Here is an 18,400-nt window from a genome sequence, read left to right on the forward strand (position 1 = left end):
CTTACGTTGACATCATGCATTTCGTGTCAACAAAATCAATCATGATCGTTCGCAGCACCATTTGAACAAACACACACTTCACTAATTATGCACAACTATCCACAAAAGACAGCTAACGAAAAGCCTCCAAGTGATTTATAGCTTTAATCTGGGCGAAATGTACATGTTTGGTGTTAAACGCCTTTTATTTTAAACAACGGCATGATGAGTGACATCCAACATAACGGAAAGCTGAAGTGGCTGGTACGTTTGGATGATTTTGGCTTTTCCTCACAGCAGTTCCAGATAACCAGCTCCCCTGATAAAGCATTCCTGTCACCGCACACATTATTTATGGCGTTTTAACGGCTCTGCTTAAAATCAGACCAAATAAACCATCGCGTTCCCCACGTCAAGCCGGATCCCTCCCACATCTGAAGGCCAAACGACTCGGAAAGGCCACGGACAAACAAATATTACGAGGAAATCGGAGCGAACGTTTTACGCAGACATTCTTCTAAGCTCTCAAAATAGAGCGTTAGTGTTTCGTCTAAGAACAAGAGGAAAGAACACAAATTTTCACGTTGATAAATCGGTTCACGGCCGCATTGAGAAAAATCCTCCCAAGATGCATCTGTTACTCCACCAAAGAAACAAAGCAAACTCCAGCGCCTTCCCCGCAGCGTCGAGTTTTCGTTATTAACGGAAACAATTACACACAGAACAAAGGCTCTGAGCGATTCGGAGCAAGTGTTTCGTCTGGAGGTTTAGTTGATCTACACTCTCAGCACATGTTAAATCAAACGCAGATGAGCGGCTCCGCTCTGATTCAGCACCTGCTGCAGGGTTTCGTCTTGTGTAAGGCCGTAATCAGAAGGACACACTCATGTAAAGCACAGGAAACTAATGACAGAACACATCCTTACCACATCACACACGACTTTAGCACTTTGTGCCTTAAGCGTAAAACATACTTAATGTAAATATGTCGACTACAAACGACTGTATACAATTATATACACCTGTGTATATAAATAAAATGCATTTTTTTGCAACTATTTGCTTTTTATATAAAAGACATGTATAAGACATATATAATTATTATTTATTTATAAATAAATATTTTTTAAAGTTAAAAAAAATATAAATCAAATAAAAAAATTATATAGATACACACACGTGTGTTGTACAATGCATGACTTTTTATATAAAAATAAAGATTTATAAATTTATAAAAACATTTTGTGTGTTGTACAATGCATGAATTTTAATATATAAATAGAAAGATTATTTATTTATAAATATTTAAATATTTTATAAAGCTATTTTCTTTAACATGATGTTTACAAATAAATAAATAAAGCACAATTAGTAAAATCTTAAAATCAAAATACACAAGAGAGACTACACCAAAAAAAAAAACAATAATAATAAAAATAATAATAATAATAATAATAATAATAATTATTAAAAATACAAGAAAAAAATATATTTTAAAGTTAAGGTTGGTCTATTTTGCAGTTTCAGTTTTTGTTTTAGTTTAATGTGATGTTTACAAAACTAATAAATAAATAAATAAATAAAAAGCAAAATTACTAAAACCTTAAAATCAAAAATACAAAAAAGACAATATAAAAAAAAAAGAGACAGAAAACAAAACTAAAAAATATAATTTTTTTTCCAACTAAAGTTTTTTTTGTGTGGTTTTAGTTTTAGTTTCAGTTTTTCTTTTAGTTTAATTTGATGATTAAAAAAATAATAAACAAATAAATAAATAAATAAATAAATAAAATATTTTTAAGTTAAAGTTGGTTTAATTTTATTTTATATTTGATTTGATTTTATATTTCATTTTATTATATAAATAGAAATGCATACATTTTAATAAATAAACAAAGATTTATAATATTTTATAAAGTTATAAAAATGCAACAATAAAGCTATAATACATATAAAAATATAATTTTTTTTTTTACTTAAATACATGTTTTATATACTATATAAAATATGCTATTGTTAATATATTTAGATATTTTTATAAAGATATTTAAACTAAATTAATTTATACATTTTAATATACTACAATATTATAAAAAAATATATATATATTGTATAATGTAAAAACATATGTAACTGTTTAAATAAAATTACACACATAAATGATTTTCTATACGCGATATAAAATGTTATATATAAAATACGTAGTCGCATGCTTGTAAATGTATATAAACAAATTTAAACTTAATTTATAAAAAAAAAAATTAAAAATAAATAAAATAAAAACAGACGTTTGAATGTCTTATTTTAAAATTATAAATTTAGTTCATATAAATGTGAACTAAATTTATGAAAAAAGTAATTTATATATTTTAATTTAGTGCAAAATTATATTACAGAAAAATTACATATATTGTATAATGAAAAAACATGCAATTGTTTTAATAAAATTACACACAGACAAATGTTTTTATACAGTATATAAAACTTAAGTTATAAAACTTTTTTTATATTTTTATAATTATTATAGTTTCATGTTATATTTTTATAACTTTATAAAAAAAAAAAAAATTACAATATATACAAATATATATACAAATATTTTAAATCCAGAACTCAATTCATAACGCAGAACATTAATTTGCTCAGCATAATCTGTTGCTCCAAGGTTGATGTTACAGATCTGATTATAAACCGTGTATCTTAATTCCTTCGATTACTGAGGTTTGCTCTTGCCACAGTAATGCAGGAATGCATGTGAAGTATGTAGAACACGCCTGCATGCTTGCAGCGTTGTGAGCAAGCATTCATAAAGTACGCTTGTGACCTTACGCATCTGTGAAAGAGCCCATCCCAGACTCCGGGACTCAAAGCACACAAAGGCGTCTGTGTGGGGAAGGTCTGGCCCGTGATCACGACAATATCAACACTCCACCGTCGCTCCAAAAGCAACACGGGCAGCTGCCGTCTCAACCTCCAGCGAGCGATGAGATTAACAGCAGGCTCCCGGATGACAAAGATGACGAGGCACGCTGGGAAACCGGAGGCAGCGTCCAGGCCGGATCAAGACGACGAAACGCTGATGCGACGTGACTGATCCGACCGAATCCAGCCGTCAGCGCTCGCTTTATTGACGGGAACGCTTTACAGGAGGACAAATCAAGAGAATATCCATTAACCTCTTCTGAAAGTCAGTGAGAAGGTTTGACTTTCACAACAAGATTCGCTGTCACACTTTAATTCTTTCAGAAGTCTTACACGAGAGTCGTGTTACTCGAGTTGACAGTGACTGAGTTGTACTGTTTTATGTCCCAACGCCTTCAGCTTTCATGTTCTGATGGGTAATAAATCAAAGAACCAAACAGAAGATGCAGAAAACCGTATTTAGTTTCTCTAAAAACATCTCCGATACCCAGGTGATATCCCTCAATACTGTAAGTAAGGGCGGACTAATTTCACTGCACTATTGTTCAATTAGAGGATAAATAAATAAAATTTAACTAAATACATAAATAAAAAATAATGAAACAAACAAACAAATAAATACAATTAAAAAAAAATAAAAAACCAAATAAAGTAATAAATAAAAAATGAGTTGTTATAACAAAAAAGTAACTAGAATAAATAATTATTGAATGCACAAATCAATAAATAAGCAAATAAAAAGGTAAAAGAAAAAAAATAATAAACACACCAAACAAACAAATTAAATTACTAAATAACTAATAAAATAATTTAAATAATAATTTAAAAATAAAAAGTAATTAAAATGAATAATTATTGAACACACAAATCAATAAATAATACAAAATAAAAAGGTAAAAATACACTAAATAAATAACAAAATAATTATTAAAAAATAAATAATAAAACAACATTAAATAATATTTAAAAATAAATAAATAAACCACAAGTAAAAAATAAATAAAATTTTTAAATGAAATACCACAGATAAGTTAAACATAAATAATAAAATACAATTAAATATATTTTTTAAAAATTAATAAATAAAAAAAGTTAATAAATAACTAAAATAAAAAAGTTAAACGAATAAATAAAAAATAAAACAAACAAGTTGTTATAAAATGTTCAATTAACAAACACAAATCAATAAATAAACCATTAAAAAAGGTAAAATAAATAAATAAATAAATAAATAAATGAATGCACTAAGCGGATAACAAATAAAATTATTAATAAATAAATAATACAATTACGTTAAATAATTTATAAATAAAAAAATAAATAAAACAATTAACAACTAAGATTAAATGAAATACCACAAAAAACAAGCAGACAAATTAAACATGAATATAATACAATTAAATATTACTTTAAAAATAAATAAATAAAGATTAAAATAAAAAGTCATGATAAAAAACAAACAAACAAGGAGCTGTTATAAAAAAAGTTGAATTAAAATAATTAAAAAGAAATCAAACCATAAACAAAAAGGTAAATATAATAATAATAATAATAATAATAATAATAACAACAACAACAACAAACAAATAACAAATGATCAATAAATAAAGAATAAAGTTACATTAAATAATATTTAAAAATAAATACACAAAATTAATAAATAACTAAAATTATTAAATGAAATACCACAAAAAGACAAATTAAATAAATAAATAATAAAATACAATTAAATATTAATATAAACAAATAAATAAAACAAAATTAATTAATTACTCGAACAAAAAAGTCTTAATTACAACAAACAAACAAGCAAACAAGGAGTTGTTATAAAAAAAAAGAAATCAATAAATAAACCATAAATAAAAAGATATATAATAATAATAATTAATAATAATAATAATAATAATAATAATAATAATAATAATAATAATAATAATAATAAACCAACAAATAACAAATTATCAATAAATAAATAATAAAATTACATTAAATAATATTTTAAAATAAATAAATACACAAAATTAATAAATAATTAAAATTATTAAATGAAATACCACAAAAAAAGACAAATTAAATAAATAAATAAATAATAAAATACAAATTCAAAAAAAAAAAAAAAAAAAAAAAAAAGCATTCACTAGCCACTGGGTGTGATCAGCAAAAAGTTACTCAATACTCTTAAGTAAGGCCAGATCAATTATGTAATGATTTGCATGTTTATTCAATTAAAAATAAATAATAAAAAAAAATTAATTAAACAAAAACAAACCAAGCAAGCATACAAACAAATAAAAAACAAATTAATTTGTTACAAAAAGCTGGCTAACATCATTCACTACCCACTGTGTCTGATCAGCAAAAGTCACTCGATCCTCTTAAGCACGGGCAGATGGGTTTACACAATTAGTACGAGCCCAAAGCATTCATGACATCCGTACTTTCTGCAACTCAAGCAGCAGTTTTGGCTCGGCCTCGCACTCGTAAAGTGGGTTTGTGCGACTGCGGCATGCGCTTCAGGCCTCGACACATCCAGGGTGCGGCTCCAGCGACCCGTGCGGACGCTCGCCCGGCTGGCATGAGAAAGTGTGATGTAAGAGGAAAACGGTTCTGCATGAATCAAAATGAACCTGAGATGATTTTCCCCCGAGCTGAAAAGCGACCGTACCAAATAAGGGATCGGACAGATCTCGTTCCACAGCTTTCCACTGCAGATTAAACCGCCGGTGTCAGTCGCTCCGTCTTCCTCTCGCAGCTGCCCGGAGAGTATAAATAACTTCCTCTGACAGGAAGTGCCATTATCTCCCACAGGAGCTTTGCTGTGGTGGGCAGCGCTCGAGAGCGTCACGGTCCGGCTCGCACGGCTCCACGTGTCCCACAGGCACAAGACCGCTTCAAACGGGTGGACGACGGTTCACCGCGAACCCCTTCTGAAACATTCACAGGACTATTAATACCCACTGCAGATAATCCATCAATCCATCCGCGCTTATCACAGGCCGGATGAGAGCAGGCGAGAGCCAGCATTAGCGAAATGACTGACTAAATGTGTACTGATAAAGGGTTTTTGATTGTGTTACTGATGACAAAATGAGATGAGAGGGAAAAAATGTGCATCGTGACCTATATATAAACAATGTGGACATAAAAGAATAAAAATAGAAGACAAGACTGAAAAGAAAAATATAATTATATTATGTTATTTCAACTTTTTATAACAACTCCATGTTTGTTGGTTTTATTTATTTATTTGTTTAAGACTTTTTATTTTAGTTATCTGTTCATTTGGTTTTATGTATTTATTTATTTATTTATTTTATTACTAATATTTGATTGTAATTTATTATTTATGTATATTTCATTTAGCTGTTTGTTTTTGTGATATTTCATGTATATATTTTATGTATGAGTTTAGTTATTTATTCATTTTCTTTCATTTATTATTTATTTTGAACTATTATTTCATGTAATTTTATTAATTTTATTATTTATTTAAAATGTAATTATATATACACACGTTTATTATTGCAGTATTTCATGTAATAATTTTAGTTAAGTATTAACTTTGTTTTTTATATATAAATATATTTATTTATTTATTTATTTATTTTTAAACTATATTCATTTTTATTTCCCCTAACTTACAAAAATAATACTAATACTAATAATACTAATACTAATAAATCTGCATTTATTTGATCACAAAATACAACAAATATTAAGAAATTGTATTAGAATTCAAACACCTGTTTCTATGTTAATCTATGTTATGTAATGTAATTTATTTCTGCGATCAAAGCTGATTTTTAGCATCATTATTCCAGTTTTTAGTGTCACAACGATCATTTCTGATTCTGCCCAATATTTTTGTGGAAACTGTGACACTTTATTTTTCAAGATTCACAGATGAATAGAAAGTTCTAAAGAACATTATAACATTTAGAAAATTGTACATTATAACATTATAAATGTCTTCACTGCCAATTTTGATCAAATTAATGCATCCTTGATTAATAAAAGCATTAATTTCTTAAAGAAGAAAAAAACTCTTACTGACCCCAAACAACAATAAATTATTATATTATATTATATTATATTATATTATATTATATTATATGATATTATATTACATAAAGTATATTTAATTAAAATAAAAATGAATAAAATAAATGAGTATGACAAAATATTAACTAAATTTAAAAGATAGTCTCGACAGAATAAAAATGTGACTAAATTTAAATACAAATTTGAATAAAAATTATAAATGTAAAAATTATACATTTCTTTACTGAAACTTTTGATCGATTTAATGCATCCTTGATGAATAAAAGCATTAATTTCTTTTAAAAGAAAAACTCTTACTGGCCCGTTATATTTAGAATAGAATATTCTAAATATTATATTATATGATATTATATGATATGATATTATATTATATGATATTATATGATATTATATTATAAAAAAAAATATTTCATTTAAAACAAAATTAAAATAAAGGAGTATGACAAAATACTAACTGAACTTAAAGCATATTTTCAACAGAATAAAAATTCTACCTACTAATTAGGTACTAATATATGTGACCCAGGACCACAAAACCTAGCAGAGTAGCGCAAAAAATCATCAGGATATTAAGTAAAGATCATGTTCCACGAAGATATTTTATAAATTTCCTACCGTAAATATATCAAACCTTAATTTATGCATTGCTAAGTACTTCAACTGGACAACTTTAAAAGTGATTTTCTCAATATTCAGATTTTTTTGCACCCTCAGATCTCACATCTTCATCCTAACCATCCATACATCAATGGAAAGCTTATTTATTCAACTTTCAGATGATGCATAAATCTATCATTTCAAAAAATGGACTCTTATGACTGGTTTTGTGGTCCAGGGTCACATATGCACCTTTTAAATACTAATATGTATCTTCAAGGTAATGAAATGTATCATTCAGTTGTAAATACAGTACAGTACCTTATTTTCTGAGAGTGTACAGGTTTTTAACGGCATGAGGAGAGTAAATGCTGACAGAATGATCATTTTTAGGGTGAACTGTGGGTGCTCAGATCTCAATCCACCTCTCTTCGGTCATTACGCAATGCGTTCATTGCACACAAGGCCGCTCTTTCCACTCGGTGCGCAGTGGACAGTCAATCGTCTGGCCCATAAAAGGTCTGCTTTTGTGGTGAAGCCCAGATAACAAGACACATACATCCTCATATCTCAACATCCAGTTTCCGCTCCCGTCAGTATCTATTAAACGCACTCGAGCCGTGGATGTGCCTGTACCAAATCGCCCAGAAATACGGTCGCTGCACTCAATCGGCTCTAAGCATCCATGCCAGCATCTCCTCGCTCGACGCGCCTGCCAAAGCTGAGCTCAGATTTACAACCGTGCCTCGTCCAGGGGGTTTAAAGTCTCCGTTTGAGTGTTAAGAGTGCAGCTGGCGCACTTGAGCTCCTGTGCAAACCTGCAGACAGATCCAACTCCATCGCAGATGATACATAACGTCCCTCCGAGGCCCGTGTTGCATGCGGAGGCCAGGTGAGAGACGTGCACTTGGGGGCCGTTCACCAAAGATCAACGGGAAATAAGCTAAATAAATGATCCAGATGGCTTGCGTTTAAGCAGAACCGACGGGTGAGGTTTTCTTGGAGCGGCTTTGCAGCAAAAATATATATCTGGCAACCAAACACGTTAACTTTGCATCTTACTTGGACAATCTGCGTTTCCTGTGGCCTCAAACAGATGCCGTTTTTCCTGGTGGAAATCCTTTGGTAATACAACCTCTAAAGTGCCGTATTAAAAGCAATATCCTCGAATGATATTTTAAAATTTGAGTCAATTTGAGACCGCAACTTGTTTTACGGCCATAATGTGACGTCTTGTGAAACAGTTTGTGCAATAAAAAATAAAAACCGCAGGCAGACTTGAGTTTATCCATTGGAAATTTACTGGATTGACGTGACCAGAGTGCGGTCGGAGCTGAGGGAAAGTTTGCGTTGCCAGTAGTCTTAAAATTAACCAGAAGCCCAAGAAGTGTTAATCTAGTACACAAAATTACTGACAAAAATGTTAGCTGATGACAAGTTCTTCGATTTTTGTAAATGCACGCAGGAAAAAAATAAGAAGAAACAAATATATTTTTTTAAATAATCCAATTAAACAGACAATAAATAACTAATAATGCAAAATATATATATATTTATTTTATTTAAAAAAATGTATTTAATTAAAAACATAAAATAAAACAAAATTACTGAAATGTAGCCTTAAAATTAACCAAAAGCCCAACAAGTGTTAATCCAGTAAACAAAATTTCTGACAAAAATGTTAGCTGATGAAAAGTTTTGATTTTTGAAAATGCAAGCAGGATTCTTTTTTTAAATAATCCAATTAAACAGGCAATAAATAACTTAAAATGCAAAAAAAAAAAAAAAGTAATAAAATAAATAAATAATAATAATAATAATAATAATAATAATAATAATTAAATATTTAATTAAAATAAAAATTTTATAAAATTACTGAACATAAAAATATGTACTAAATTTAATGGATACTTTCATTGCTTTTGTTAAATGTATATATTTTAAAATATTTTAAAATTTGAGTCAATATGCAACGGAGACCGCAACTTGTTTTACGGCCATAATGTGACGTTTTCTGAAACAGTTCGTGCAATAAAAAATAAAAACCACCGGCAGAAAGTTTGCGTTGCCAGTAGCCTTAAAATTAACTGAAAACCCAAGAAGTGTTAATCTAATAAATAAAATTACTGACAAAAATGTTATCTGATGACAAGTTCTTTGATTTTTGTAAATGCAAGCAGGGGGAAAAAAAAGATTTTTTTAAAATAATCCAATTAAACAGGTAATAAATAACTAAAATGCAGAAAAAGTTGTAATATTTAACTAAAATAAAAAAAATAAAAATAATAATACAATTACTGAACATAAAAATTGACATTTTCATTGCTTTTGTTAAAATGTAAAAATGTCAAAATTTTACTTATCTTATCCATCATTTTATCCCTTTACTTGTTTCTACTATTTGTGAAATTTCAGCCATTTCTAAGTTCATGCAAGCACTGTCATACAAGCGCATACATTTATTTACTTATTTATTATTTATTCTTATGGTATTTCATGTAATAATTTTAGCTATTTATTGAAATTATCAAGATTTTTGAAAATGTAAGCAGGAAAAATTTGAAGAACAAATATATATTTTAAATAATCCAATTAAACAGGCAATACATCACTAAAAATGCAAAAAAACAATTATTTATTTTATTTTTAAAATGTATTTAGTTAAAATCAAAAAATAATAAAATTACTGAACTGTAGCCTTAAAATTAACCAAAAGCCCAAGAAGTGTTAATCTAGTAAACACAATTACTGACAAAAATGTTTTTTGAAGCACGAAAAACTGGTGATTTTTTAAAAAAATAATCCAATTAAACAGGCAATAATAACTAAAAATGCAAAAAACAAACAAACAAACAAACAAAAAAAAAATATATATATTTAATTAAAATAAAAAAAAAATAATAAAATCACTGAACATAAAAAATATTTACTAAATTTATTGGATATTTTCATTGTTTTTGTTAAATGTAAAAATGTCAAAATTTTATTTATCTTATCCATCATTTTATCCATTTACTTGCTCTTTCTACTATTTGTGAAATTTACCAGCAATTTCTGAGTTCATGCAAGCACTGTCGTACAAGCGCCATATTAAAAGCAATATCCTCAAATGATATTTTACATTTTTTGTCAAAGATAACGAAAATGAGATGGCAAATGTACATTATAACAATAAAAAAAAAGTAAGCAGGAAAAGAAATGGAACAAAAAAAAAACTAAAAAAAAAAAACTACACTACCAGTCGAACGTTTTTGAACAGTAAGATACAGCAAAAGCAGTAATATTGTGAAATATTTTTACTATTTAAAATAACTGTTTTCTATTTGAATATATTTTAAAATGTAATTTAAAAAGACTCGAAACAGGTGAACTAATTCCAGTACAGAACCTAACAGGATGTTGCACATGCACGACTGAATGAATCCCTCCCTGAGACGACTCGTTCTTCCCGAGTCATATTAAAGATTCGCTCAAAATGAACAAATCGTTCAAGAACGACCCGTCCCTACTGATGACAGGATAGACAGCTAGAGTAAAGCAGAGATGCCAATAGTTCTGAGCAACACAAAGTCCATCATCATCAATCATCACCGAACAGCTTGATAGCATGTGCTGAACAACATGCTGAGGATGCACAGATCCAAAAAGAACAATATGTCTCTCATGCACCTATCAGTGACATTTAAAGTTTTGACATGACATGATGAAGGAGACACTCACTTTGGAGATGGTGAGCGGCATGCTGAAGTCCTTGCCACCCTGAAGTCTGAAGCCCCAGGGTGAAGGTCCGATCAAGGACACGCTGTAGTTACTCATGGTGGAGCGGGTCGCTGTCGTGGGTACTGCCAAAAAGTCCAATTCACAGCCTGGGAAATGACAGCAAACACTTGTTGTTGTTGTTTCAGTGGAACACACAGTAAAGGTCACAGGTCATGCAGAAACAAAACATGATCTACTGACTCCTTTGACACCTAAACACATCATTTTGCAATACTAATCAGTTAATACCCATTGTATGTGTCTATAGGTGTTTTTTTTTATATATATATATATATATATATATATATATATATATATATATATATATATATATATAAAAATAAGCATAAAAAGACAAAATTAAGCAAACAAAGAAAAACATAAATACATTAAATAAAATAAATAAATAAATGCGGACAAAAAATAAACTAACAAAGAATAAAAAAAATGCAAATGAAGAAAAAATACAAATATATAAGCAAACACAGAAATAATAACTAATAAATGAATAAATAAGCAAAACAAATGATAATCAAAAATGTTGATTTAAATAAAGCAAAAAAGAAATAAATATATAAAAGTAAACACACAAAATAAATATAAAATAAATAAGCAAACAAGAACAAAATAGAGTAAACAGAGAAAATATAAACACATTAATATAAGCAAATATATAAATACACAACTGCAAACAAACAAGAAAAGCAAATGAAGAAAAAAAAACAGAAAATAATATAAGCAAAGAAATAATGACAAATAAATGAATAAGCAAAACAAAAGATAACAAAAAAGTCAAATAAATAAAAAATAAAAGCAAACAAATAAGCAAATAAATACAAACATAAGCACACAACCAAAAACAAATATATATAATATGCGTTATATATTTGTTTTTATTATATATTTACATTATATATTTTATTTATTTTATATATATATATATATATATATATATATGACAAATAAATGAATAAATAAGCAAGGAAATGATAACAAATGTCAATTTCTATAAACTGAAAAAACAAGAAAGATATATAAATAAAAATAAAAGCAAAAAAATAAATATATAAGCAAACAAACAGATAAAAAACAAAGAAAAAATATAAATACATTAATATAAGCAAATAAGCAAGCAAACAAAAATAAACTAATATATGTATGTTACAAACAAACACACACACGTATATAAAAAACAAGCCTAGAAAATAAACAAAATCCAATATTTTTTTTTATCTGTAACAGACAAAAAGAAAACAACAGCTCAGCTTAACCCGTGCAACTGATTGATCTGGAAAATGTTACAGGTTTCTAAATAAATCCAGGGACAAGTTGGTTCATAGTCCAAACTTATCTCACAAGTACAGATAAAACAAAAGAGCAACGGCTATTTATATAAACGTGACGGGACGGGGGAATCTTGCTGTGCATGGGCGAGTATTTTAAGAGCTTACGGGTGAGCGTGCAGTTGTCAGTGAGGTAAAACCCAAGTAAAATCCAGCACAAGCCAAACAGAAACATTCCAGAGGAACGGATTAGACTGTAGGGGGTCTCGCTCAGGAATGTCCCACAACACGATGCTTCGTTGTTCACCTGCTCTTCTCCTTCACTTTATGTCGCTAACTAAGGACGTCTAAACCTGGTTCCACATCCTCAAAACCGATCCCTGACGTTTATTTATGCATCACACTGGATTTTCCATTCTCTGTTATTAGACGTACGGAAAGACGAGGGCTACGGAAAGCCAGTGAACTATCCAGATCACAACACGCACTGTATAACCCCAACATTGTCATTCTATTTAATAACCGAATACCAGCAATGCATGGAATGAGAACACGAACGTCAAAAGATGCAACATGTTGTGTCTGTGACTATTGAGTAACTGTTGAGTCACTGGAGCTGATGCAACGCTCTTTTGACAGCAGTTCCTCTGGAAGCGCTAAGGGTGCGGTTATTGAGAACATGTATTGAGAACATCCCGAATAGAATGAATCAAGCGATTTTCCATGCCTGAAGCGAAGAGGGTTGTGTTTGTCACAAAGGCTTTCTAACGGGTACATTTGCTCATCTTATCTGGTCTAGATCAACAATACTGTTGTGACTCAGACGGAGTCAGAATAACATGATAAGCAGAGCTTCTTCAAATACTCCTTGCAGACGTTTAGTCCGTGTCTATTAGCCATAAAAAGTCGGCAAACTTCTTGTTAACGCACATCAAAATCCATCCACATATTTGTTTAGAGCCGTTTTAGACTTTTTTGGCTCATAAACGGTGCTTGATTTCTCTCCTGATTCAGACCAGACCACTTTTTCACTGGAGGAAGCGTTATTATGGATTATGGACTCGCAATTTAGTTGTCTTAAAGATGGATTGTTTCTTACAAATACAAAGCTTTTGGCTTGTCAAGAGTGGTGTGGATTATTGTGATGTTTTGAGACTCATTCTGACGGCACCCATTTACATCCATTGGTGAGCAAGTAATGGAATGTTACCTTTCTCCAAATCTGAAACAAACTCCTAAAGTTGAATGACCTGAGGGCGAGGATATTTTCAGAGCATAATAATGGAAATTAGCTACTTTTGATTTTGAAACGTGCCCAGTTGAATACAAAACAAAACTTTTAAACTATAAACAAGTGGTAACCACAGATACTGTAAAATGAAATTCCACAACTTTTTTTTAGTTTTCAAGGACTTCTCGTATGTCTTCTCTTTCAAATTCTAAAAAAAAAAAAAAAAAAATAGATAAATAAATATATACAATGATAAAATTGGAAAAATAAAGTGAAGCACACATATGTGAAGTATTACTGCTATTACAAAGTATACTACACTTTTACTATAGTAAAACCACGGTTAATTTTCTTAAGGGATTTGTATTTGTGTATACTTTCTTTTTTCTTTGTTTTGTTTTATAACTGTACTGCCTTAATAGTTTAATGTTTTCTACTGTTTAAGAAAAAAAAAATAAGATTCACAAAATCGCTTTAATATCCTGATAATAAACAAATGCTTCACGAACCCACAACAAAGTCCCGATCTGAATCAAATGATTCACAAACCCGCTCCAAAGCTCCGATCTAAATCAAATGATTCACAAACCTGCCCCAAAGTTCTGATCTAAAGCAAAAGATTCAAGAACCCGCAACAAAAGTCCTGCTCTGAATCAAATGATTCAAAATCCACGCTCCAAAGTCCCGATCTAAATCAAATGATTCACAAACCCGCTCCCAAATTCCGATCTAAAGCAAAAGATTCACGAACCCGCTCCGAAGTTCTGATCTAAATCAAATGATTTGCGAACATGCAACAAATTCCTATCTGAATTAAACGATTCACAATCCACGCTCTGAAGTTCCGGTCTATAGCAAAAGATTCACGAACCCACTCATTTGTTCCGATCTGAATCAAGTGATTCACGATCTGTTCTCTGAAGTTCCAGTCTAAAGCAAAAGATTCACAAACCCCAAAGTTCATTTAAATCAAATGATTCGCGATCCACACTATGAAGTCACAATCTGAATAATAATTCGCAAACCATCAGGACCAGATCAGGACTCGGAGTGTGGATCATGAATCATTTGATTTAGATTGGGACTTCAAATCGCGTATTGCGAAACATTCGATTTGAACACTTCAATTCGCGAAATGATTCACAAACCCATTCCAATCTAAATCAAATGATTCACAATAGACAAATTGAAGTCCTGATCTGAAACAAATGATTTGCGATAGCGACTGAAGAGCGTCGAAACAGTGAATCATTTTGCAATGCAATGGTTTAGCTGATTCTAAGTTTCGAAAAGCTCCATTTCAGCCATCACTATGTGCTTTTTTAAAATTGCTACAAGTAATGTTGAATTTGATCTGGTTTTTGCTAGTGAATCGCTTGAAATGAATAATCGAAGTCATGAGTTTGAAACAATCAGAGCGGTTCCAGCGTAAATGACTCAACTGATTTTATTCATCTGTTCCTCTTTTCACATCTTCAGCCAAGTTTACATGACACTGACAGTACTACTACTTGCTTAGCTTGATTGTTTTTTTGACATTAACTGAAATAAGCAACAAGTGTTATGTTTGAGAGTGAATCTTGCATGAAGAGATATTTGCTTATTGACAAATTGAAACACTTACTTTACAGATACATTATCAAGCACTTTTCAAGTACCTCTTCAGGAATATTGCCATTTTCGAGGGTTTTTCAGGCCTTAAATTTCAAAAAGTCAAACTCAAGTTCTTTAAGCACCTTGTACAAACCCTGTTAACATGTCAGTCACCATATGAGCTAAAACTGAGTAAACACCAGCAATCCTTTCCACTGATCTGTCAGTCACAGTTGGCTTTCTCATGGCGCCAGGCTGCTCGATGACGGGCACGACGCGATACCAAAGGCACACCCAGGAAAATGGACAGCCTGGTAACCAGCCGCCCAATAAAAGCATTGCATTTAACAAACCTTCATTTTTAGACCATTTTCTGTTCCCCAAAGAACTTTTCAATAAACAGTTCTCATAAAAGTTGTTAAAGGTTCTTCATAGAACCATCAATGCCAATAAAGAACCTTTGTTTAGCTTGAGATCAAGGCCAAACATCATATTGGCCAAAAACTGCATAATTTTCCAGTTTCTGGAAAGTTCCATTTAATGGAGGAATTACCTAATTCTACATTCATCCAAGCTCTAAAATAGCACACGCATGACAGCCGTTAAATCACTGCGTGTGTAGACAGGGTTGAGCCACCAATCCATAGGTGGCAATTTAGGAATTTACTACGCCAACTCATAAAGAAACAAGCTCTAACACGGCTGGACTTTCAGTGCAACATTTAACAGTTTAATGTTTAGCCACACAGGTCTGACCTCTGAACCTACAAATGGCAAAAAGTGACCCGTAAACACATTCTCAGACGCTGTTCCAATTTGGTTAGTCAGCTGCGAATGCTTCCCTGTAAAACACAGGTGCGCTTTGTAACGCTGACCAACTAATGATTACCTGCGTTTCATTGGCTCTTATGCAACAGGAATGCATCAGAACAAAATGTGCTTGTGTTTTACTAGACTATAACCAACTTATTATCGAAGAATCCCAACGGTGAAGTTCCTACAGGCATCACCTGCAGACCGGAGACGCCTGTTCCCGTTCTGTTGGGCGTGTTGGATCACGTCCGTCTGTAATGACTCAATTCTCTCTATAGCATGGGAAGGTGAGGGGGGTTGGTAAAGTCTTAGTGCATCTCAATTCCACCTACATTCATCCTGGTTTTGATCGACTACTTCCCTAGAAGTCCCTAAAGAAGGCTTCATCAAGTTTAGTTCACTTCTGGGGACAATTCTGTATGAAAATATAGTACGTACACGCACGCAAGCACACTACTCGCTTTCTTGCTTAAGGTCACTCACTGGTTAGTCATTCAGAACAACCAAAATTACATGAAATGACTGCTAATTACATTCATACTGCATTTAAAATGTTTGTTAGCTAACATAACCTATATTATCCACTTAAAAGGCGTCATTCCCCAGCAGTCCATTTTTGGACAGTTCTTCAAAGAATGGCTTAGTAAACTTCTTGAAAGAGCCATTCTTTGTTGGCATCTATGGTTGACAAACTCTTCTATACCACAAAGGCTTTTCATGTTATTAAAATGTTCTCTACACTACGAAAATGACAGTTCTAGATCTCAAGTAGGAGCCATAATGGTTCTTCTATGGCACTGCTGCAAAAACCCATTGGGAATGTTTATTTTTAGAAGTGCATGGATGTTAAAGGATCTTAATGAAACACTGAAGCCAATAAAGAGCTTCACATGTCTGTTATTTGACATGCAACATCACTTTTAGAGCAAACTACATCAACATGCATTCAAATTCCCACACTGAAGACTGCTAAACTGGCGCACAAATCAACACACTCTTTGCTCACGTTATGTATTAAAAATGTAAAACTTGTGCTCTCAAGGACAAAATGACAGCAGAATGACACCTGAAAGTTACACTTGACAGATTTTAAATAAATCTAATCAAATATCTACACAAGAGCTTATCAAGTATATCCATTGATCAACTAGCGATAAATCTACTTATCGAGCATTGTATTGTCACACCCTCTTGCAACTTTACGAAAACATGAACAGTTAACCACTTCCTCATTGGACAATATTCACAAACCACTTTACCTTTCAAAACTGACACAGCACAAAAAAATAAAGAACCGTTAAACTTCCTCCCTTAAAAGTGAACCCACAGCCACTGGTAAACATCACCTTTAATAATTAAGGTTTTGACGACATACATCCGTTTTTGAAACTTTCAGGAACTTTAATTCGCAACAGAGTAAAAGGCTAAAAGCGAGTTACTTTCGCGCGAATTGTAACACTGTCAACTTCATTTGTTACATTGTCGCGCCGAGTCCATGCAAAGTTCCAAGAAGGCGCGTTTAAAGCGCACCGACACGCGTGTTCATGTCACTCACCTCTGAGCTGCTCTGAGCCGCTGTGGAGTCCAACTGTGAGTGAGGAGGAGAGACAAAACGAGTTTTGAAACTCAACCGAGCGTCTGACTGACTTCCGCCCCTTTAACACACGCTGAAGGAAATTCCCTCCGCTCTGCACTGACGCGATGACGTCACCGGCATGATGATGGATGGGCTGAAAGTCTGACAGCACTACACAGGATTTATACGTTTACAACATTTCTTTTACCTGCGAATTCTGTGCACAGCACAAATAAATTTGCATTTGTTTTATGAGTGTCTACACGAGATTATTTTGGAACAGTGTTTATTTTTATTTTTGCTTTTTTATTGCAGAATGATAAAGAAAAAAAATAAATTGTTATATAATATATACTACACTAAATTTTTGAACGGTAAGATTTTTAATGTTTTTTAAAGCTGTCTCTTCTGCTCACCAGGCCTGTATTTATTTGATCCAAAGTACAGCAAAAACAGTGAAATTTATAAATATATTTTTTTTCTGTTTAAAATAACTATTTTCTATTTGAATATATTTTAAAATGTAATTTATTCATGTGATTTCAAAGCTGAATTTTTAGCATCATTACTCCAGTCACATGACTT

The 18,400-nt window shown here is 31.2% G+C and overlaps 1 protein-coding gene across 2 annotated transcripts in view; it reads right to left on the bottom strand.

The window, feature by feature from the left end:
• pdlim5b (PDZ and LIM domain 5b) overlaps positions 1 to 17,944 on the bottom strand; it is a 112,999-nt gene extending 95,055 nt beyond the window's left edge. For both annotated transcript variants that reach the window (XM_051121282.1, XM_051121281.1), the window contains exons 1-2: positions 17,795 to 17,944; positions 11,281 to 11,426 (exon numbers count right to left, since the gene is read on the bottom strand). In XM_051121282.1, the coding sequence (XP_050977239.1) occupies positions 11,281 to 11,376 (96 nt within the window). In that variant the 5' untranslated portion in view covers positions 11,377 to 11,426; positions 17,795 to 17,944. The remainder of the gene's footprint in view (positions 1 to 11,280; positions 11,427 to 17,794) is intronic.
• Between the last annotated feature and the right edge of the window lie 456 nt (positions 17,945 to 18,400).

Source organism: Labeo rohita, chromosome 10 (genome assembly GCF_022985175.1).
Source record: "Labeo rohita strain BAU-BD-2019 chromosome 10, IGBB_LRoh.1.0, whole genome shotgun sequence".
In the NCBI taxonomy this organism is placed as follows: domain Eukaryota; kingdom Metazoa; phylum Chordata; class Actinopteri; order Cypriniformes; family Cyprinidae; genus Labeo; species Labeo rohita.